Source organism: Chrysochloris asiatica, unplaced genomic scaffold (assembly GCF_000296735.1).
Source record: "Chrysochloris asiatica unplaced genomic scaffold, ChrAsi1.0 scaffold00001, whole genome shotgun sequence".
Taxonomy (NCBI): Eukaryota; Metazoa; Chordata; class Mammalia; order Afrosoricida; family Chrysochloridae; genus Chrysochloris; species Chrysochloris asiatica.
Window position 1 is genome coordinate 53,032,281 of NW_006408519.1, and position 23,706 is coordinate 53,055,986.

General features: G+C 50.4%; 1 protein-coding gene across 1 annotated transcript; it reads left to right on the forward strand.

Moving 5' to 3' along the window:
• Positions 1-4,810: 4,810 nt before the first annotated feature.
• HSF1 (heat shock transcription factor 1) lies at positions 4,811-23,619 on the forward strand. Its single transcript, XM_006830776.1, has 13 exons — positions 4,811-4,927; positions 19,348-19,456; positions 20,164-20,300; positions 20,574-20,698; positions 20,948-21,023; positions 21,124-21,185; positions 21,265-21,361; positions 21,448-21,584; positions 21,706-21,951; positions 22,913-23,018; positions 23,094-23,159; positions 23,251-23,320; positions 23,414-23,619. The coding sequence occupies exons 1-13, from the start codon at positions 4,811-4,813 to the stop codon at positions 23,617-23,619; spliced, it is 1,554 nt and encodes a 517-aa protein (XP_006830839.1).
• Positions 23,620-23,706: the final 87 nt, after the last annotated feature.

Sequence of the window (23,706 nt, forward strand, 5' to 3'; positions counted from 1 at the left end):
ACCCCAATGTTCATAGCAGCACTATTTACAATAGCAAAAAGATGGAGACAGCCAAAGTGCCCATCAACTGAAGAATGGATAAACAAACTGTGGTACATGCACACAATGGAATATTATGCTACATTGTAGAATAACAAGGAAGCTGGAAGCCACCACATAACATGGATGAACCTTCAGGACATTATGTTGAGTGAAATTAGTCAGTTACAAAAGGAGAAATACTGCATAGGACCACTACTGTAAAAGACTAAGAAAAAGAACCCACCCTAAAGGTATGTGTGTATGTGGGGGGGATTCTTAGCTGGTTAGCGGGATGTGGGTATGGGGTGAGGGGAGGAAGGGGAAGGAAGGTGGAGCACAGGGCAGGGAATAGACACAGGATAGTTTGGGTGCTAAGGAGGGGGCAATACACAAGAAGAGGGAGGGGAATGGAAGAACAAAGCAGACGGGAAAACAACTAGACAGGTTTGCATGGCCTAAGTGGGGCAGAAGTAAATAATGAAGTATGTACAACCTAGGAACAACAGGGCTCTGGGATACAGGGATTGAGACATGGTTGGAATGGGGGAAAGGGGGGAAATAATGTTAAGATGCTTGGCAGTCTTATGAATCTTGGTTTCCCTTGCATACCATTATAAAATAAGACACTTGAAGGAGAGAGAAAGGAATAGCCAGAAATATCACCGTAGAAAGCTTGAAAGTCGGGCGTCTGCCTCTAACTAATTGGAATATCCAAAATGGGGCCACAATGTGCCCAGTGAAGGAGGCTTCCTGTGGAGCCTCTGCATTACAGAAGACCACTGGTGGAATCCTGAATTGCATCCAGATTCTTCAGAGGTGGGAAATTTCCACTTGAAAGGGCAAGCAGACCATCCTGGAGTGGCTAGAGCAGAAGATACTTCTTGAAAGAAAGACCCACAGGAAAATACAATACAATATAGGCAGATCAACTGATTACTACAAGAACAAGCAAGTTGCTCGCCCAGGAGACATCAAGGCTAGTGGTCGGGTCCCCTCAGAGCAAACCCCCTTCCAAGACAAAGACTCAATGGGAATACACGCTCTGATTGGTGACAACGTTCGTCACCGATAAGGGGAAGTGAGGGAAAAACCGCAATGAAGCTGCGAGCTAAGCCCTACAACGTTCAACAGACTCTTGTGAACCCAGGTGGAGACTTGGTCGGCCAACAACAGTGTGGCAAGACCTGGGGACTCTTGGGCCCAGAGTCAGTGACATATCCACAGAGAACTAGAGTGAAGTGTCCAGCTGATAAGAAGAGAGCGCATATGCACAAGAACATACATCCGTGCAGATAATACCCACTTGACCTGGCTTCAATGACTGGATGATCAGAGCTCAACTAGAAGAGGAAAGAAGATGAAAAAAAGAGTAATCTGATACAATTTGATGAACTTGACCTACACCTATGGATGCAGTAGCTCAAAAGGGAACAAATCTTTACAGCAAGGATCATTCCCACTCCTTCCCTACAGAGTAGACAAGGATGAGCAACTTGGACACTGGCTACCCAAAATTGGGGGGGTGGGGGTGGGCAGGGGAGGCCTACAAAGGCAAGAAGTGACTGGCTTACAAGCTTTTAAGAGGGAACCTAGATCCAGAGGGCGTGGAGGAAGGTAGACTCTCCAGTGAGTAGTATCCAATCTGTCTGGGCGGGGCTGATGAAAGTAGATGAGGACGGGTCTCTTGTGATATAATATTGAATAATTGTTATTAGGACAGATTGTGAGGGTTAGAAATGTAAGGCAGACATTTTGTAGCAAAAGGAGGGGAGTGATTGACTTTGCAATCTAGGAGTGGAGGTCCCTAGGACCAAGAAGGGAGAAGAGTGGAGAGCAAGACCCTATCCAGAGAAGCAGTGATGCATGAGATGGAGGCAGAGACCATCATTCATGGAGACATGGAGCCGCTGGGGACTTTAGACCCAGAGAGGGAGAGGGGCTGCGTGCTGACAACCCAACCGGGAGGCAGGCTTGCAGAGTATACCTTGTGGTTGGTTGGTGATGCATGGAGGGGATTATAGCAACAGCAATGAAAGATATACGATAGGATGAAAGTAAACCTAATGTTCTCCAAGTAAACTATCACATAATTTACAACAAAACATTTAAAAAAAAGAACGAATCCACTCTATGGACCACTGTAAAAATCAGAGAAGAAATTTGTGAAGCCATTGCTACAGCTACGTCTAAAGTACAGCATGAAAACGTCGCACTTTTGACAAGATACCTTCTAATCTCATATTTTAAATACAGCTTTTACGTGAATGCAGTATATAATTGTTGTTAAGTGCTGTCCAGTCAGTCCCAACTCCTACTGACCTTGTGTAGGGATCTCAAGGAGCGGATGGTAGGTTTGAACCACTGACCTTGTGCACAGCAGTCCAGTACTTATCCTACAGTGTCACACCAAGTCTCCGGAGTACATGATGTATAAATCATGTGTTAATCTACTGTTTACGTTTTCAGGAAGGCTTCCATCCAACAGTATACTTTTAGAAGTTAAGTTTTTAGGGAGTCAAAAGTTACACTTGGATTTCCACTGTATGGGGGTTACACACATGGCTCACATTGTGTAACCTTAACCCTTTAACACACATTATTCAAAAGCCAACTATACTAATAGGTGTTTATCTGAGGAGCAGGGTCAAATGTTCTTTTTTGTTTTCATTCATCTGTTACTGTTGAGAATACACACAGCAAAACATACACGGAATCAACCGATTCAACCTGTGCAATTCAGTGCCACGGATTCCATTCTTTGAGTGTGCGACCATTTCACCCTCTTTTTGAGCTGTTCACCTAAGATTAAAAGAAACTCACTGTCCTCTAAGATTCCTATCTAATCTTTGACTTGCTGTTGTCACTTTGATCCCATGTCCAAACCAAAAACCAAACCCACCGCTCCTGACCCAACTCCAACGGAGAACAGTCCCGTGTAGGGTTTCTGAGACTCAGTCTTCACTGGAGCAGACAGCCTCATCTTTCTCCAGCAAAGACTTTCAACTGCTGACCTGGTGTTTAGCAGCCTAGTTTATATCCTTCAGCACAACTACATAACTTCAAAGAGCATAACGCTCCAGCAAGACCTTTGTTTAATTGGTTAAGCTTAACTGCTGCTTGGTTTTAAGACTTTAGGGAAGATTTATGGTTTGAAGGTGCTCTCAGGCCGATGGTTTCAGAGAGTTACCCCCCTCCATGGCTCTAAAAAGTCTAGTTGTTATTAAGTGCCACCGAGTTGGCTCCGTCCCATAGCCACCCTGTATAGGGTTTCCAAGGAGCAACTGGTGACCTCATGGTTTAAACTGGACTTTGCAGTCCAGCGCATTAACCCACAGCGCCACACACCAGGACTCCAAAAGTCTAGAGTACATGAGATTTGGAAATTCTATTTTGTATTTTCTTCCTTTGAATCAAGATTTTTCTATAGAACTTTGCTCAAAAGTTTCACCCCATTCAGTTCTGGTTTCATGCCAAAGAAAGTTTTGTTCAAGGAGGAGATTTAGACACACAGGGCATTTTCTCCTCCTGTTCCTGAGGCCTTCCTCAATCTGCTGATCCCGGGAAATAGAGACCAAGTGTGGAGTAGACAGTAACTTGCAAGCTTTTAAAACGACAGTTACTACAAAAGCAATAAACAATGATCTGGGATGGTCGATGAATCCTCTCAAACCAAAAAAAAAAAAAAAAAAACAAATCCCACGAAGTGTTTGTACATAAGTAGCGTCCCTTTCCCGGTTTTTGAAATGTTCAGAATGTCAAGATGGTCCCTGCTCCACTCCCATCCTCCTCCTGTTTCTCTCCTCCTTAGACACTGTCCTCCAGCCCCATAGAACTGCTCCCCGATTCCAGACTATCTGTCACCCCTCCCGTGATGCCACCACCACCAGAAGTCACCTTTCCTGGATTCCTGGACCCCTACACGACTCAACTCCGCGCACCCAGCCACAGCCCAGACACACACTTTCTTGGCTGTTTGCATGAACGGCCACTGGTAAGAGAATGCTATCTGACACTAGAGCCCGGCCTTCCGCACCGGCTATGGAATTAGTACTGAACCGCAGGCAGCTGACGGCAAAGTGTAGATCCAGTGGCCCTACACAGATACCCTTTCCGTTCAAGGAAAATTCCATTCCAACCTTCATCTCCCAAACCTTCTCCGGCCCTGGAGCCACCTCTCAGCGCAGCCTCTGCTCCGGCCGGGAGGGTCCCTCGCCGAATCAGAGGCAGCAACGAGTCACCACGCGTTACGTAGGTACCACATAAACTGGGGATGTGTCCCGGCCCCAGTGCGCACCACGGCCCGCCGCCCCGGCCTGAGCCCGCTGTCACCTCCTCCAGTTCCAGCTCCGGCTCAGCGGGCCGCTTCCCCGACTGCGACCGCGTTGCCGCCGCGGACCCCGCGCGCCTAGCTCCCGCCATGCTCCGCCGTGCGCCGGCTCCGCTCAAACGACAGTTTCCGGCAGCGACAAGCCGCGTGCGTCTGCGGGGGCGTGGCCTCCCCCACCCGCCCACTTTGATGAGGCAGGGCCGTTCTGCGCAGGCGCACAGCGGTCGGGGCGGGGCCTATGCCGGCAGCGCGCGCGCCGCTGGGGACGCGCCCCGGCGGGCGGTGCCAGCGGGAGCGCGCCCGTCTCAAGATGGCGGCGGCCATGCTAGGCCCCGGGGCTGTGTGTGCGCAGAGAGTGGCTGCGGCGAAGCAGCGCGGACGGCAGGCTCGGCGACTACACTAGCCGGATCCTCGGCCTCTGCTCTCGGTCGCTGACCCCCGTCCCTCCCTGCTTTGTCCGACATGGATCTCCCTTTGGGCCCCGGCGCGGCAGGGCCCAGCAACGTCCCGGCGTTCCTGACCAAGCTATGGACCCTTGTGAGCGACCCGGACACCGACGCGCTCATCTGCTGGAGCCCGGTGAGGGGGCCGCTGGCCTGTCGAAGACGGGGAGGGTGCCCGGCCCGCCGTGTGAGAGCAGCCGCTCTGGAAGGAGCCAAGGCCGCTCGCGCGTCGGGTGGGAGCCCGGGAAGGCGGGGGGCTGATTCCCGCCGCTCAGCCCCCGTGGGTGGGGCGAGGAAGAGGCAGTTCCCGAAGGACGCCCTCCATCCCCAGGCCTGTAGGTCCCAAGTTTGCCCTGAGGGACTCCCAAAACTCGTGGTCTTTGCAGCGTTCGAGCTCTGGCCATAGCAGCCAGCCTCAAGCGATGCCGCTGTCTTAACCTGATCCTTGTTCCGCTCCTGCCCAACTGAAGGCTCCTAGGCGTGGGAAGCGTGGACCTTCTCATCCTTTTGGCCCTTTGCTAACTTTTGTATGTCCTGTAGAACAAGCGCCCAGTGTCCCTAACACGCACTGTATGTACCACAGCGTTTTTCTCTACAACTGGTTACGAGAGTGTGGTACTCAAAGGCAAATCAGGACTCGGCCGCTGAGTCTCAGGGCGCTGCTCTGCTCTCAGGAGAGGGGAGGGAAACAGAAAGTAAAATGTCATAATCTGAAATAGATCTCCGATGTCTTTCCGGACGCCAGTCGTGGGCTTTGATTTTCGTTTCCTGTGGGGCGTCTCTAGTCGTTGCCCAGCAGCAGACTTGTTTACAGACCTGACCCTGCAGGACCGGACAGCTCAGCTCGGGTTGGCAGAAGTCCGTCTCTGACTGTGTCTGGAGTTGGCGCGCAGTCAGCTGTTCCCATCCTGGCTGTGATTTTGTGCGTCTGACTTGACTAGTAGCCTGGAGGTGTGACAGACAGGGCAGGTTGCTTCTGGCCGCTAAGTATAGCCCTAGGCCAGTCCCTTGAGCCCAGTTGATTCCAAGTCCTGGCAACCCCACGTGTGTCAGAGCAGACCTGCATTCCAGAGTGTTTTCAGTGAACACGCCTTTCTTCCAAGGTGTCTCTGGATGGACTCGAACCTCTAACCTTTCAGTTAGTAGCTGAGTGTGTTAACCATTTGTGCCACCCAAAGACTGGTCCTTGATCCACTAAGAATGAAGAGATGTTTGCCTGGGGTCACTGGGGGATAAAGAGAAGGTCAGCCTTTTGCCCTGGCCTCTCGGCTCCCTCGGTCAGTGCTCTTCTGAGGAAAGCTTTACCTCGGCCCTGTCTTCCCCTTCTCCTCACCTCACTCCTGCACCTTTGTTGTTGTTGAGTGCTATCAAATCAGTTCCGACTCACAGTGACCCTGTATAGATAGGGTTTCCAAGGAGTGGCTGGTGGGTTTGAACTGCTGACTTTGGGGTCCAGCACTTGATCTCACAGCACTAACAATGCTTTAATGGCAGGCACAGATCCCTGGAGAGGGCAGTGGGCTTCCCCACACTGTGTCTTCGTGTTCTTGCCTGTCATCCCTCCCTTCTAGACCTCAACACTTCCTAGCTGGAGGAGAGCGCCCAGCACTGGCTCATCCCTGACCCTCTCTCCCCACCTCTTCCTTAGCTCCCAGGAGGGGGAGGGGCACCAGGGAGCCTGCTGGGACTAGCCTGCTGTTTCTGCATAAAGGCTGTGAGGCACCGCCCCTCAGGGCTTGGGGCCTGCTTTCTGTCACCCAGGATCCTCTGCAGGTTCTGGGAAAGGCGAGACCTGAGCTCTCCATCCACCTGGGCAGGGTCCACAGAGGCTTTCCTGGTTCTCCCTGGTCAGCATGCAGGCTGAGTGGGCTGGGGTCAGCACCAGGCGTGAGGGAGCTGATCTTGGTCTCAGGCCTTCTTGCTTATACTGGGAGTCTTCTGCTAAGAGGGAACAGGGACAAGAGGCCTAGTGCCTAACTCACAAGACTGACCTGTACTTGTCCAGCCCTTGGAGCAAGCACTTCCTTAAATAGTGTCCCAGAGCCAAACAGCCTGGGAAGGTGCAGCAGGCCTCAGGCTGTGACTGTCCCAGCAATCCCACTTGGAGGGGCCTCCATGTGGGTTTGGTCCTGTGGTCAGGCAGGAGTCAGGTACCAGCTCAGGTGTTCCTATGAGGTCACACCAGGAGCCTGCTGAGAGGTGCATGGGCATGCTCACCCATCCCCACCCAAGGGAGGACTCAGCTTCAGGATCAGAAGGAAGGATCATTTGACTCATATATTGTTCCCAGGACTTCTGACATAGGAAGGACACCCCACTTTCAGCTCAGAGGTAGAGGAGGCGGCGGGACAAGCCTGTAGGCTTGTGCTTAGACCCACCCTGCTCACACACACAGCACATTGGCTGTGGCCCCGCCCATGAAGTAGACACTGACTGAGCTGGCAAAAGAGCCCCCAGGGGAGCACAGCCCTCAAGGACAGGAAGCCCCGCCCCGTGTTGCACGGTGGGTTGGGTAGTGGCTTTCAGGTTGATGGACACATCATGTATGTATCAGTGCTGAGTCAGGCTTCCATCTGCCTACACCTGTGTACATGGAAGACTGACTTCACACCTTAGAGATAAGAAACCATGTTTCTAGAAACAGTCAGAGCTTGAAAATAGGAAAACCAAGTCTGCAGTGTGAGCTCTTTCCCCAGGCAATGTCCACTGCCTTCACTGAAGGCAACAGGAGCCCTCCCCCCTCCCCATGCCCTCAGGGTGGGAGGGACCAGGAACCTGAGTTGCAGATACCCACCCTACATCTCGCTTCTGGAAGGCCAGAGCCAGTGTCTGTGTGTGGCCTTCATGGAGGGCCTCAGCTGGGCCTGCAGCACCTGTCCTGAGCTGAGCAGTGGCTGTCTTGGGGCTGGGAGAGTGACCCAGGATCTGCTCCGGTGGCTGCATGGGTCAGGAGACTGTGTGGTGAACCTGACACTGGCAATGTGACTGGAGTAGAGAACCGTGTGGAACACAGTGGGTGTGCTGCCAAAAACCAAAGACTGCTCATTTCCACACAAGTAGATGCCAGAGTGAGGGACAAAGGTGGCCACCAGGAGCCGGAAGAGAGACAAGAGCCTCAGCGGAAACAGCTAGGCCAACAACCCCATCTCGGATCACTGACTTCCAGACTGTTGTGGTGGTTGCTGAGGGCTGACGAGTCAGTTCTGACTCATAGCGACCCTGTATAGGGTTTCCAAGGAGCAACTGGTGGGTTTGAGCCACCAACCTTGTGGCTAGCAGTCCAGTGTTTATCCTATAGTGCTACACCAGTATTTCAGACTGAGAACAATCCATTTCTGTTTGAAGCCCTGACTCGGTGGTACTGTTCCAACGGCACTAGGACACTCACATGCTGGACAGCCACTTCTCCCTGGTCTTCCATATTTCAAAGCACAGGGTTTCCTTATATCTGAATGATAAGCTCAGAACCCCTCCAAGAACCACCTGTTTGGCTGCAGAGAAGGGGAAACCTGACCCACTGAGGCAGTGAGATGAGACTTCAGGGTAGTGGACAGAGAGGCTTTCTTCAGCAGCAGACGCTCTGCGATTCATTGACCCTTTAGGATGGGGCTTTCATGACCTGCCCAACATGCATGTAACCTTTAAGGCAGAGTGCCGAGGAGCACCTTTCAGGCATCAGGAAGCAAGTGGAGCAGAGCTGAGGTGAGCCCCCCAGTTGTTCAAACGCTGGGGAGCCTAGGCAGCTAGCATGTACAGGGCACAGAACCAGCGGGTATATATAGTCCCAGTGGGTAAATAGGCGTGGGGGGGGGGGGCGATATACAGGTGGGTACAAATGTGTGCTCAGATTTAAGTACTTACATTTATGGGAACAGATGCATGTGCACATATTCATAGAGGACGCAGTTACAAATCCTTGTCAGATATGACCAAATACCTTGCACGATAGGGTCTCTGGGTTTAAAGGCTTAGGGCCTTAATCTTACTGGACAGCTCAGTCAATTGGCACCACAGGGTTCACCTTCTACATCCGAGTGAGGTGTGTGTCATCTGGGCTCATAAGTATTAGTCTCTCCTCATCAGGAGAAAAAGGAAACCAACATCTCTGTGAAGAAAGCCATCGGCACGAGCCATGGCCTCGTCTTCCCTGACACCAGAAGAACTAGATGGTGCCCCGCTACTATTCCTTGACCGCTCTGATCAAGGCCACAATAGGTGGACCCTGACAGAATGGGGGAAAACATGGGCGAGAACTCAAATTCTTGCCAAGTTCGGATTGGTTGGACCCGATGAGACTGGAGGATTCCCTGAGACCACTGCTCTGAGGGAACTGAGTGAAATACCAGAGTGGCACACAACTTAATGGCTGCTACCCACTAGCATGCTATTGTAACTGTCTCGGAGCGACCCGGTACAGGATTTCCAAGGCTGTTTTGCTTGAGCAAAAAGCCTCATCTTTCTCCCATGGAGCAACTGGTGGACTCAAACTTCTGATCTTGCAGTTAGCAGTCCAGTACTTATTCTGTAGCCCCAACAGCACTCATCCCTGAGCACATGGCTTCATTTAAAAAGTATCCATATGACCTGAAAACTGTAGGTCTTATCAGATACCTTGAGGGAATGCGTAGCTGGCCCCGGGGGCTCAGGACACCATGGTCAGCTGGCACACCGAAGTCCACAAACACAATGTTCTACATCCTACTCTGGTGGTTAGTGGCTGGGCTCTTAAAGCTCATGAGTGGCCCTCTAAGGTTGGTCTCTGTATGCAGAGCAAAGAAGAGTGATGAAAACTGAAGACACTTGGAAACAGTCAGTCCAATGATGACTAGAACATGTGAACATCCGTCCCCGTGACTCTGAGATCAGAAGGTCTCCATGCTGCCTTGTTACCACTACCAACTACTCGGAAAGAAATCACATTAGAAGGCCTGGAGACAGTGCAACAAAACTCAAAATCCTAAAGAAGACCGGAATTACTGGTCACCCTTCGAATCGGGAACTGCACTCACCCTTGTGCCTCAATCTTCAGTCAAGCAGTAGATAGGTATATAGAGGGGACAACAACACTATGAAGTATGCACAGCACAGAATGCTCAACCATTTACCTGGGGACAAAATTCAGGAGTGTTGGGACTGAAGAAGGAATAGAAACACAAGAATCGTAGGGAGGAAGCAGGATGTTGGTGTTGATTCTGACTCAAGCAAACCTGTGTTGGGTTTCCAAGGAGCAGCTGGTGATTTGAACTGCAAGGAAATTCCCCTTCAAAGAGGTGGTATGCACATCCCACCCTTTCCCTGTGACTTCCTTCCCAAGAGAGCAGTATGAGGAGGAGAAAGAGTTACTTTACAGTCAAGCAAGCTCACACACTGTCCAGCTAGGTGGCCATGATCAGCAGCATCAGTGAGGAACTGCAGCTGCAGCACGCACCCTTACTGTATGGCCTTCCTTTCCAGAAACTTCCTGATAAGAGAAAAACATCAGACAATCCAAATCAGAAGGCAGTACCGCCTCAGAACTGTCCAGATCATTGAAAAGTCAGGGATTTTTACAGTCAAGGGAGAAGAGCACCAACGGAATGTGGGACCCTATCCAGAGAAGCAGCGTGCAACACCAGAGATACAGGCAGAGATGAGGACCCTAGACTCATGGAAAGAGAAAGACTGAGTGCTGGTGGCCAGAAGGCAGGCTTACAGAATGTGCCCTTTGGTTGTTTAAATGATTCTATATTCCTGAGTGTTTTTGTGTACATCCCACACACACACACACACACACACACAAAGAAAAAACAAAAAACAAGCAGAGGGAATAGAAGCAAATCCTGTTGAATGATGATGCATGGAGGAGATTGTGATCCCTGCAATGAAACGATGAGTGTAAAACCAGTGTGCTCCCATGTAAACTATCACTGAATTCACAATAAAAACTTCAAAAAGAAGCGCTCTTAGTAAATGATGGGTGAGATCCTGGGAAAGAAAAGAGACATTAAGAGAAAACTAAGAAAATGTGAATAAATGGTGCAAACATTTAGTTAGTAATATATCAATATTGGTTCATCAGTGAGGACCAATATAGCATGCTAATGTATGATGTTAATAGAGGAACTGTAATATCTTGTCAACTTTTCTTGAAATCTGAAACTATTATGATAAAAACAGATTCAACATAATCCAAATCAAATTCCCAGCAGGCTTTTTTATAAAAAGTGATAAGCTGATCTTATCATAAAGGAGACAAAGCACAACTTAAAACTTTTCCCATTTATCAAGATGTTATTTATTGGTCCATTTGTGAGGAATTTCGTTTTCTTTACATTGAGATGTAGTCCATATTGAAGGGTGGTCTTTGATCTTCATCAGTACGTATTTCAAGTCTGCTTCACTTCCAGCAAGCTAGGTTATTTCATCTGTAAATTACAGATTTTTAATGAGTCTTCCTCTACATTCTCCTGTATATAATCCAGTTTCTCCTAACAGCATATAGATTGAGTAAATATAGTAAAAGGATACAACCGTAACACACACACCTTTTTTTGATCTGAAAACCCTTGTTTTGTTTGAATGACTGTCACTTGGTCATGTGCAGGTTCACCATGAGCACAATTAAGAATTCTGCAATTCTCATTCTTCAAAATGTTATCGGTAGTTTGTTATGATCCACACTGTTGGATGCTGCTTTTCCGAAGTCAATAAAACACAAGTTACCATCTTTCTGGTATTCTCTCCTTTTAGCTAAGATCCATCTAACGTCAGCAACAGTACCCTTCATTCCACTTCTGAATCTGACTTGAATTTCTGGCAGCTCCCTGTTGATGTACTGCTGCAAGCATTTTTTAAATTATCGTAAGCCAAATTTTATTTGCATGTGATATTAATTATATAGTTCAGTGACTTCCACACTCCACTGGCTCACCTCTCTTTGGAGGGGGCACAAATGGATCTCTTGCAGTCTGTTGGCCAGGTAGCGGTCTTCCAAATGTCTTGGCAAAGACTAGTGGTGCCTTCAGTGCTGCATCAGTTTGTTGAAAGAGTTCGGTTTGTAGTCCGTCAATCCCTGGAGACTCGTTTTTCACTGAAGCCTTCAATGCAGCTTGATTTGCTTTCTTCAGCTCTATCACTTCTTGACCATGGTACCAGCCGGAAGTGTTTGAACATTTACCAATTATTGTTGGTACAGCATCTCACACATCTTCTCCCTGATGTTTTCTGCCTCGTTCAATATTTGCCCATAGAATCCTTCAGTATTCCAAGTGGAGACTTGAGTTTTTTTCTTCACTTTTTTCTGTTTGAGAAATGCTGAGTGTCTACTTCCCTTTTGGTTTTATAACTCCAGATCTTGCATATTTCATTATACTTTGTCTCCTTGATTTGTCCTTTGAAATTTTATGTTTAGCTCTTTTACTTCATTTCTCATCACTCACGCTACTCTACAAGTCTGAGTCTCTTTTGGCATCCATTTTGGTCTTTTCTTTTTTCCCTGGCTTTTTACCGGCCTTTTGTTTTCTTCATAACACCTGTGCTCTTCAGTCATTAATGTCTGTTGCATCAAATCTATTCTTGAGATCATCTCCCAATTCTGGAGGGATATACTCAGGGTTATAATTTGGCTCTTGTGCAGTTGTTTTAATGTTCTTCAGCTTCAGCCTGAACTTGTATGAGCAGTTGATGGTCTGTGCCAGTCAGCCCCTGACCTTGTTTTACCTGATGATGTTTAGCTTCCGCATCTTCTTTTCCCACAGATGAAGTCTGTTTGATTCCAGTATATTCCATGTGGTGAGGTCCAAGTGTATCGTTGCTGGAAAAGGTATTTGCAATGAAGAAGTCCTTGGTCTTGCAAAAGTCTACCATGCGATCTCCAGCATCATTTCTATCACTAAAGCGCCTGTTTCCAACTTATGCATTCCAATCAGTAGTGATTATTAATACATCAATACTTGATTGCACATTTGATCAATTTCAGGCTGAAAAAACTGGTAGAATTCTTCAATTTCATCATTGACGTTAGTGGTTAGCATATAAATTTGAATACCAGTGGTATTAACTGGTCTTACCCTATGGTTATGGTGGTGGTGTTCATGTGCCGTGGAGTTGGTTCCAACTCAGCCACCCTGTACGAGGTTTCCAAGCCTGTAAATCTTTATGGGACGAGAAAGCCTCATCTTTCTCGCACGGAGCGGCTGAAAGTTTCGAAGTACTGACCTTGCGGTTAGCAGCCCGACCCCAACCACTGTGCTAACGGAGCTCCTTGGTCTTACCTATAAGCATGTGACTATGACATCACAGACACTGTGGTACTGCAGTGTTCTTGTTAATACTGAATGTAAGACGATTCCTCTCCAAGTTGTCATCCCAGCTTAGTAAACCATATGATAGTCTGATTGGAAATGGTCGATACCAGTCCATTTCAGCAGTTTCTTATAAAGTTAAACTGACATTTACCCCATGGCTCAGCAGTCCTAGGCTTTTTTCAAAGATGAATGAAAATACACCTTCACACAAAGACCTGCACACAAACATTTATAGCTGTTTTATACATAACTAACCAGAAACTGGACCAACCCAAATGGCTGTCAGTTGGCATGTGGATAAACAAAACAGCATCTTTACAATGGAATACTTTTCAGCATTGAAATGGAATAAACAGCTGACTCACGTAACATATGGATGAATCTCAAATGTACCATGCTGTGTGAGAGAAGCCCAACACAAGAGGTTACCAACTGGACGGCTCCATTTGTAATGACATTCTGGAAAAGGCATACTCAGAGAAAAGTCAAGTTAATTACTACCCAGGGCTGAGGGACTCCTGGTGCGCTGTAGGATCGCTGCTGGACTTCCAACCATAAGGTCGGCAATTCCAGCTCCCCAGCCGCTCCTCGGAAACCCTATACAGGGTTGCTAGGTGGTGGTGGTTAAGTGCCGTCGAGTCGATTCCAACCCATAGAGTTTCCGAGGAACAGCTGGGGAGTTTGAACCGCAGGCTTGTGGTCTAGTGCTTATTACCCTATAGTGTCACATCAGGACCCTAAAGAGGGATAAAGCCCCAGAGTGAACCATCTTCCTTACCTCATTGTCCATCTGAGAGGATCTCCGTGAGGAAAACAAATCTTCAGCCCCAGGTGCCTTCACTTGTGAATTCTACCAAACATTTGAAGAAGAAATAACGCTGTCTTTCTGATATCAAGAGTAGACAAAAGCAGTCCTGAGGGGTCCAATAGGATCCTTCATAGCATAGATGCAAAATCGTTTCTAAAATGTTAGTAAATCAAGTCCCGCAAATATCAAAATAATTCCGCATCAAATGGATTCAGTCCAGGAATGCAAGGCTAGTTCAACACTCGAAATCAAGTCCGTGTCATCCACATTATCAACAGCCCAACAAAGAAAACTACACTGAGAGCAATAGATTATTGATACAGAAAACACAGTAGACAAAATCTGCCCTTCGTGATGGTTTTTAATTTTAAATCTTCAACAAACTAGTAATAGGAGAGAACATGCACAAATTGATTAACAGGATCTATAAAAATGCTACGCTTACCATAACTCATGGACAAAGGCTATAACCCTTCAAGGAACAAAGCACCTTGTCTTTTCTCACCACATCTATTTAACTATACAATTGCAAGTACTATCCATCTATACAATAAAACAAGAAAAATAAAGGCATAAACATTTGAGAAGAAAAAAAAAAAAACTATTCACAAAAGACCTGATTATATATACACACACACACACACACACACACACACACACACACAAAAATCCACTAAACAAAATTAATTTTGCAGTCACTAGATACAAGGTTGGAGTCCTAGTATGGCGCTGTAGGATAAGCACTGGACTACTAACCACAGGTTGGTGGTTTAAAATCTCTAGCTGATTCTCGGAACTTACTCAACAACACTTAACTAGAAGCAAAATCAACACACGTCTTTGGTATTTTTACATACTAGCAATGATCAAGGAGCTCTGGTAGCGTGGTGGTTACGAGTCGGGCTGCTCATCTCAAGGTCAGCAGTTCTAAAGTACCAGGGAAAAAGATGAGGCTTTCTGCTCCCGTAAAGTTTTACAGCCTTGGAAACCCTGTACAAGGTCGCTATGAGAATCAACTCCACGGCACACCACCACCAATGATCAGGAGTAAAGCAAACTTTTCAAAACAGTACCACATACACTGATGACCGGGGGACAGCATTGTAGTGTCTACCCTTTGGTAGGGTGATGATGCATGGAGGGGATTGTAACCATGGCAATGAAACAATATAAGATAGGATGAATGTAAAACTAATGTTCTCTCCCATGCAAACCTATCACATAATTCACAATAAAACATTAAAATAACCAAAAACAGTACCACATACAAAATTAAATAGCTATAAATGTAATAGAGTGTGGCTCTTTAGGATAAGCACTGGACTGCTAACCATAAGGTGAGTGATTGGAAAGCCTACACGGGGTCGCTATGAGTCGGAACTGACTCAATGGCATTTCACCACCACCGCCACCTGCACACCACTGTACCATGTACCAGGTAAAAATACTTGTAGGTGCACGTACTGGCCCCGTAGGGTAAGCACTGGGACTCGACCCAGTTCTCTGGCCTGATTGCTATTTCAACTTGGGCTTAAGCCCTCGTCCTCCCCAAATCATGATGTCCAGAAGTTCCACATCAGGCAAGGCATTCAAGGGCAGACTGCAAAATAAGAAGCAAGCAGGAGGTGAAAAACCATGCCTCCATGTGAAAAGGGCAGATGGGTCTGGGAAGAATGGGGAGCTTTACTGTGTTGGGTTCTCCAATCCATCATGTGGTATAACTCCTCCGGTCACTTAGGTACTCTCTGTTTTATAAGCATTATATACTTTTTAAACTTTTGCATACAGATCTGTATTTGTGCATTAATATCATAAATGTTGTAGTTGTTAAGTGCTATCGTCAGTTCTGACTTGTAACCCCATATAAGGTTTCCAAGGAGCAACTGGTGGGTTTGAATCACTGACCTTGCAGTTAGCAGTCCAGTGTTTATCCTGTAGGACCGTCTGAGAGGTTTTGGCAACTGCTGTGATAGCTATACCTGGAGTTAGATCTGTCTTTGAAATCTAAGCAACAGGTTTTTTTCCTTGATTTTTATAAATGCAATTTTTCTTTCTTTTGCTTTAAAATAACCACATATAGAGAAGAAATAGCGGTACAGGAAGGAGATTTTTACCCTAAACGTTAGGGAGTAATACTTAGTATACACTTTGTGCACACGAGCTCAGACAGCACAGCTTCACAGACGTGGATACAGGAGATCATTTTAATCCAGTCCTGATCTCACAAGCTACCCAGTGATAACTTTGCAGTGTGTCCAGTTTGGAATCTCATGCTGCACTTGCTTGCCACTACCGTCTCTGACCTTGAACTGGTCCCTCCTTGTTCCTTTGGGGTTTTTTTGTTTTTGTTTTTAATGTTTTATTGTGAATTATGTGGTAGTTTACATGGGAGAACATTAGTTTTACATTCATTCTGTTGTATATCGTCTCATTGCCATGGTTACAATCCCCTCCATGCAATCCTTGCCCTGTGCCCCCCAGGTCTTCAGCACACAGTCGCTCTTCTCCTTTGGTTTTTAGCCTTGACACTATGAAAGGTTGCCAGTCAGTTCTTTTGTTGAATGGCCCCTAATTTGGGTTTGTCTGACACTTCCTCACAATTATCTTGGTTATTGTCAAGTCAGGGCCCCCCACACACACACTCATGGTGACCTCACGCACAACAGAACCACATTGTTTCTGATATGAGATTGGCAGGTAATCATATTGACCCCTTGACATAATGGGCTGGTTCTGACTTTTCTGATACTATGATGTGTCTAGGTGCGGGTCTGTTTGAGTGTATTCTACTTAGACCTTGGTAAACTTTTTATATATGTTTTTCATCAAATTTGTGGGGTTTTCAGCCACTATTTTTTAAAAATGTCTTCTCCGCCTGTTTTCTTTCATTATGCATATGTTGGTATGTGTAACGGTGTGTTGGACATACCCCTTGGGCTCTATTTTTCTTTTTTTCTCGCAGCTCCTCAGACTGCATGATCTTGCTTGATGAATCTCTGAGATTCTTTCTTCACCCAACTCAAATCTGCTCTTGAGCCACACGAGGAGTTTGTTTCAGTTCTGTTATTGTGTCTCTCAACTTCAGAATATCTATTTGGTCCTTTTCTACAATCTGACTATTTGTGCGGTTCTGGTGTGGCACTGTGGGTAAAGCACAGGACAACAAGGTCGCTTTGAACCACAAGGGCTCAGGCTGTGAATGGGAACCAACTTGACAGCGCTTCACAACAACATGTGATGAAACCTCAATCTTCCATTTGCCTTTGTGCCTTTCATTCTTGGAACCTACCTTAAATGACTGATTTTAAAGTCTAAATAACAGGGTGCCAACTCTGGACATCAGATTCTCCTGACTCCTCCACAGTTTGTTGTTCATTGTAAGTCTTTCACTGATTGTCCCGTGTTTTCTTGTTGTATGTGTTGCCATTGAAATCTCTACTTGGTTAATTTAGTATTCAGCTAATAACTTAAGCACCTGGGACTGGTAAAGTAAATCTCTCAGTCTTTGCGTAGGGGTCTCTGTGTTGGGTGCTCCTTCGACACTTAGCCGGGACACTTCCCTTCCTTCTGCGCAGAAACTCAGGTTCAGCCTGAAATGAGATTTTAGGCCTCGTGTGAACTCACACACATACACACAGCCCTTTTCATGTGTGTCATCCTCTAGATCCCCAGGAATATTCTGGAGCTTCTCAAAGCCCATCCTCTAGGGTTTTTTTCTTCAAGCTTTCTGGGCAGCCATTGTTTATCCTGTTATCCACTGCCTTAGGCAGCCACAAAGTTTAAAAAGTGCTTGTTAATATTTATAACAAACATCTCTGGGGGATGCTCTAGGTCCAGTCCCTTAGAGACAGCCTTGCAGTAGAGTGGGTCTTGCCTATATAGAACTGCCAGGCAGGTCCGCTAACCACCTTTCTCTGGGCATGGGCCTTGAAGGTGCTGCAGCCCCAACATTCTCACCTAAAGTGGCAGCCACTGCTGGTTTAATCCAGGATTGCCCGTTGCTGGTGACGACCATGTTTTTATGCAAATAACACGTGTTTAACTTCATCCTTTCCACACATCACATGTATGGGTGCATTATTTGTGAGGGAGACAGGACTGGGAATGGGGGACAAGGTGTTCTTACTAAGAAAAAGCAACTTTTCTTCAATAAATGCTCCCTTGGCTGCTGCAAGTCTGTGGTAAATCTACAGGTTTCTGGGAAATGTGACTAAGACATTACTTGTGAAGTGCTGTCAAGTCGGTTCTGACCCATAGGACCCTGTATAGGGTTTCCAAGAAGCAGCTGGGGAGCTTGAACCAGCGACCTTGTGATTTCAAACCGACTTTGCGGTCCAGCGCATTAGCGCACAGCACCACACCAGGAGTTCATGGGAAAATGCCATGAAAAGATACTGACATTTTCCCACGAACTCTTTGAAACCCCCTTGTATTTACCAATTTACTCAATGCTTTTACAGTGTTCTGACTGACTTCACACATTTACTCTATATTTGTTTTTATATCTCTACATATTTAGAGGAGCCCTGGAATGGTGCTGTAGGATAAGCACTGGACTGCTAACCACAAGGTTGGTTTAAACCCACCAGCCTCTCCTCGGAAACCGTATGCAAGGTTGCTATGAGTAGAATCCAATTCGAAGGCACTTACCAACACACTGAGACACAGTACGCTGCTTCGGCTCTGGAAATGGGAACTCTGGCTCCCCTTGTCCTTTATTATAGTGACTTTCGTCTGGGCAGTCACCTTGAGGGTCGCCAGTTGGCCTTGCCCTGGGTGGGCTGGGTTCCTCACTGTCTGCTCCTGCTCTGGGCCATCTCACGTCCGCTCTATGACCGCTTTCCCACACCACACGCCATGCAGTCTTCTGAGCCCTTCTTAGGGCCTCCTGGCTACACCGCACAGACACCTGTCAGTCCCACCTAACGGCTTTGGGACTGAATTTCGGAAAGCATGGGAAGAGAAAGGGTCACATGCGATTTTTGGACAAGTCTGTTTTCTGTCCCACTTGTCAAATGAAAGAGAAGTTGCGAGTGAGAACACAGCTGCCTGTCCCTTACAGATGGAAGCGCAGTGCCCATTCCCTTGGCTGTCTCAGTTTTGGGTCGTAGCTGTTTTGGGGGAAAATGTTCTGGTTAGAGCCAAAGACCCCAAATAGGCAGTCACCGATGAATTTAAATTGGCTTCTGGGGACTTCCGGAGGTCTGGGGAAGGTCCCGCCCCCTCTCAGGAAAGGTACGCACACAGTCTTCTTGGGTCTGCATTCTCTGCTATACGGCCCTACCACCCAGGATTTGGCTGCAGCAAGACTCAGTCCTCTGGGGGACAGAGATGAGGTGTCATGTCTGGCTGAGCTCCAGGGACATGCACATGCTGTCTTCCTCAAGCCCCGTGTGATGAGAGTGTGGCCCCCGCCATGGCACCTGGAGCTCAGACGGTAACCCCCACCCTGTTTCCTGACAGAGCGGGAACAGCTTCCACGTGTTTGACCAGGGCCAGTTTGCCAAAGAAGTGCTACCCAAATACTTCAAACACAACAACATGGCCAGCTTTGTGCGGCAACTCAACATGTGTGAGTACCCCACCCTCCAGGCCTTGCAGGTCTGGGCGCTGCTCCACCCACCCCTACCGTTGACAAACAGCTCCCTAAAAGTTCAGCTGTTCCAAAGGACCTCTGCCTGCCTTTGGCCTCAGGTGATCGTCAAGGCCTGGGATGAGGGTCTGTGGGTAGAGGCCAGACTTCCAGAGCCAGGCCCAGTGGACACGCAGTCAGCCGTTTCCTGTGAGGGGCTTCCTGGCCTTCATTCACTCAATGGCAGTAGCAGCCCCGCCCTGCCCCACCCATGGTTGTGACAACCAGAACTGTACAGAGGGGCCCCCCAAACCTTAGTTACCCTAAGCAGTTTGCCTAGCACACTGCCTCTCGCCTCACTGGCAGCCCTTGGGGTTGGTGCTGTGACCTGTTTCTCAGGTGAAGACAGTGAGGCACAGTGAAGACCACCCCACACAGCTGAGCTCCCCATGGAGAGATTAGAGGAAGAGGGTGACCTCACTGCTCCCTGGCCTGGTGTCTGCAACCCACCGCCTTCCCACCCCACATTAAGAAGAGGGGCCCTAAGTGCCTGGGGTGTTTCCACCATGTGAGCAGCCCAGGCCTTCCAGTTCATTCAGCCCCCTGAGGTTCACCGGCAGGACCACCAATCACTATAGCCAACTGGAAGAGCCAGTGGCTTTGGGCACAGACTTGGTGGTGATCAGTTTGGTCCCTGTCCTGTGCAGACGGCTTCCGGAAAGTGGTGCACATCGAGCAGGGCGGTCTAGTAAAGCCCGAGAAGGACGACACCGAGTTCCAGCATCCCTGCTTCCTGCGCGGTCAGGAGCAGCTCCTGGAGAACATCAAGAGGAAAGTCACCAGCGTGAGTAGCCACCTCCCAGGCAACGGCATGGCTCCTCCATGCAGACTGGCCCAGGCCAGCCCCTACCGTGTGTTGAGGCCACGGCCTCGTCCCACCCCCTCTTCACTGCTCTTCAGCCACCCCTCTTCTGGGGGTGCAGGGACAGGGGAGGAGGCTGACTGATTGAACCACGTCCCTGATTTACACAGGGAGATGCTCCCCTCCCCTATACAACAGGGTCCCCATGCTCTGGGCCAACCTGGTAACCCTGGCCTCTCTCCCCTGGGGACCCAGGTGTCCACCCTCAAGAGCGAAGACATCAGAATTCGCCAGGACAGTGTCAGCAAGTTGCTGACTGACGTGCAGCTGATGAAGGGGAAGCAGGAGAGCATGGACTCAAAACTGCTGGCCATGAAGCAGTAGGTCCCTGGGCCTGTGCGGTGGAGTCGGGGTGGGCACTGCTGCATAGCCCCGTTTCCAGAAGACCCCGTGCAGTTGAGGCCAGGACACCCATTGAGCCCTCCCCCAGAGCCCCAAATGAGGTGCCCTGCCCACTCCTACCAGAGGGCCAGCCTCATGGTGAGAGGGACAGGCCCCCTGGCAGCCTGCCCGAAGGCTTCTTTGTGGTCAGCCCCCTCCCTGGCCTGGCTGACCCTGGGTCCTTGCAGTGAGAACGAGGCACTCTGGAGGGAGGTGGCCAGTCTGCGGCAGAAGCACGCTCAGCAGCAGAAGGTCGTCAACAAGGTGTGTGAGGGGGGCGGCCGAGGGCACGCGGGGCGGGCGGGGCCCGGCCCCGGCGGGTGGGCAGCCCGGCAGCCAGGTGACCCGAGGTCTCTGCCCACAGCTCATCCAGTTCCTGATCTCCCTGGTGCAGTCAAACCGGATCCTGGGAGTGAAGAGAAAGATGTAAGGCGCGGGGGTTGCCTAACCCCTGGATGGGCCCTGCAGTAGCGCAGGCCCTAGCTAACCCGCCCCTCCCCCGCAGCCCCCTGATGCTGAGCGACAGTGGTTCTGGACACCCGATGCCCAAGTACAGCCGACAGTACTCCTTGGAGCACGTGCATGGCGCAGCCCCGTTCACAGTGAGCGCCTGACCTCACTGGGGTGGGGGTGGGGATGAGGGAGCAGGGCGCTCCTCGTGCGCATGCTCCAGCCGCTTCCCTTGCAGGCCCCGTCCCCAGCCTACAGTGGCTCCAGCCTCTTCTCCCCGGACCCTGTAGCCGGCTCCGGCCCCATCATCTCAGACATCACTGAGCTGGTCCCCACTAGTCCCTCCGCCTCCTCGGGTGGGAGCATCGACGAAAGGTGGGGGCCTCTTCACCTCATTGCACCTCAACCCTTCCATCCCCGCCTGGGGAACAGGTCGGGTGGGACTGGGTGGGGCCAGGGCGCGTTGAAAACTCGCTAACGTCCTGCTCCCGTCCAGGCCCCTGTCAGGCAGCCCCCGGGTGCGCATCAAGGAGGAACCTCCCAGCCCCCCTCAGAGCCCACAGGTGGAGGAGGTGAGCCCCGGGCAGCCTTCCTCAGACGTGGAGACAGCCTTGTCCCCAACCGCTCTCATCGACTCCATTCTGCGGGACAGCGAGCCGGCCACCGCCCCTTCAGCCAACCAGCCCACACCCCTGTCTGCCTCAGCCCCAGAGAAGTGCCTCAGCGTGGCCTGCCTCGACAAGTGAGTCAGCCCCAGCCCCAGCCCCAGCCCCAGCCCCGATTCAGGGGCCTGGGTGGTGAGCCGGGGCCTCCACAGCCTCGGAGCTGGTGGCAGTGGTGGGAACAGACACTAACCAGATCGGCCACAGTCCCCATTGCGCAGGAGCCTGGTGGTGACGGGCCGCCCCTAACAGCCCTTCCCAGGGTTCCTCGCCTTGTGTGCTGGCCAGCCCGGCCCTAGACCAGGCCGGAGACGGTGAGCGGGCTGACCTCGCTCCAGCTGCCCTAGGCGGGTGAGCGAGCCAGCGAGAGGGACAGAGCTGCCGGGCCCTGCAACGGGGGCTCTTGTCTTTGTATCTTGCAGTTGGGCTCGCGCTCCACAGATGTCTGGGGTCGCTCGCCTCTTCCCTTGCCCCTCCTCTTCCTCTCTGCATGGCCGAGTCCAGCCAGGGTTAGCGCTGCCCCACCGGGGAGTGAGGAGGGATCCCCCAGAGCTGCGGTCCTCCCTCACCAGAGCCCAACAGCAGGCAGGCACTGGGGCCTCTGCCGAGGGAGTGGCCTCAGGTCTGCAACCGTACTGACCCCTGGGTGGGTGCCAGCAACCCGAGTCAGTGCTGTGCTGGGGAAGGGCCCCTCCCACCCGGCAAACTCAGTCAACACTAGCTTGCCATGCTGGGAACTGCACCCCTGCTCTGGGCGGGGCGGCCACAGGACTGGGGTCACTGGTCAGCCCGGGGAGAGGGCCCAGCCTCAGTCCCCTACCTAAAATGCTCTTGGTCATCCTCCATCTTCACTTTATCCCGAATGCAAAGGTGAGCCCTTGTCTAGCCTGCCCCCGGAGCAAACCCAACAAGGCCTGAGAGCCTCCCGCTGTCCGCAGCTCTGCCTGACCCCACCCTCCCACCGGGCTCCCAGTACCAGAGCTGCTCCTACTGAGGAGGGCTGCCCAGGGAGGCCATGCGTCACCCACCTTCCACCTCCAGGAACGAACTCAGTGATCACCTGGACGCCATGGATTCCAACCTGGACAACCTGCAGACCATGCTGAGTAGCCACGGCTTCAGTGTGGACACCAGCGCCTTGATGGATGTGAGTGCCCCCCACCCCAGCCCTGCCCACTCCAGCCCCAACAGCTGCCTGACTCCTGACCCCTTTCTCCTTTAGCTGTTCAGCCCCTCGATGACCGTGCCGGACATGAGCCTCCCCGACTTGGACAGCAGCTTGGCGAGCGTGCGTGGGGGCTGCATAGGGAATGGGAATCAGGGGTCTTGAGGAGGCCGAGGGGCAGGAGCCTTCACATGTCCCCTCCCTGTGTCTGCAGATCCAAGAGCTCCTTGCCCCTCCAGAGCCGCCCAGGCCCCTAGAGGCAGAGAGCGGCAGCAGGGACTCAGGTGAGTGAGCCCTCTCCAGCCCCACCCCACCTTGATCCCGTGCCCTTTCCAGCCCCACCCCACCTTGACCCCGCGCCCCCCTCCACCCCACAGGGAAGCAGCTGGTACAGTACACAGCACAGCCCCTGTTCCTGGTGGACCCTGGGCCAGTGGACATGGGGGGCAGCGACCTGCCTGTGCTCTTCGAGCTAGGGGAGGGCTCCTACTTCTCCGAGGGGGATGACTACTCAGAGGACCCCACCATCTCCCTGCTGACGGGCTCTGAGCCCTCCAAAGCCAAGGACCCCACCGTCTCCTAGAAGCCCCAGGAAGAGCTTGGTGGGGCTGCCCTTCACCCCCACCCCCACCACTCCCCCCACTCTCAGCTCAGGGCTGGCAGCGAGCAA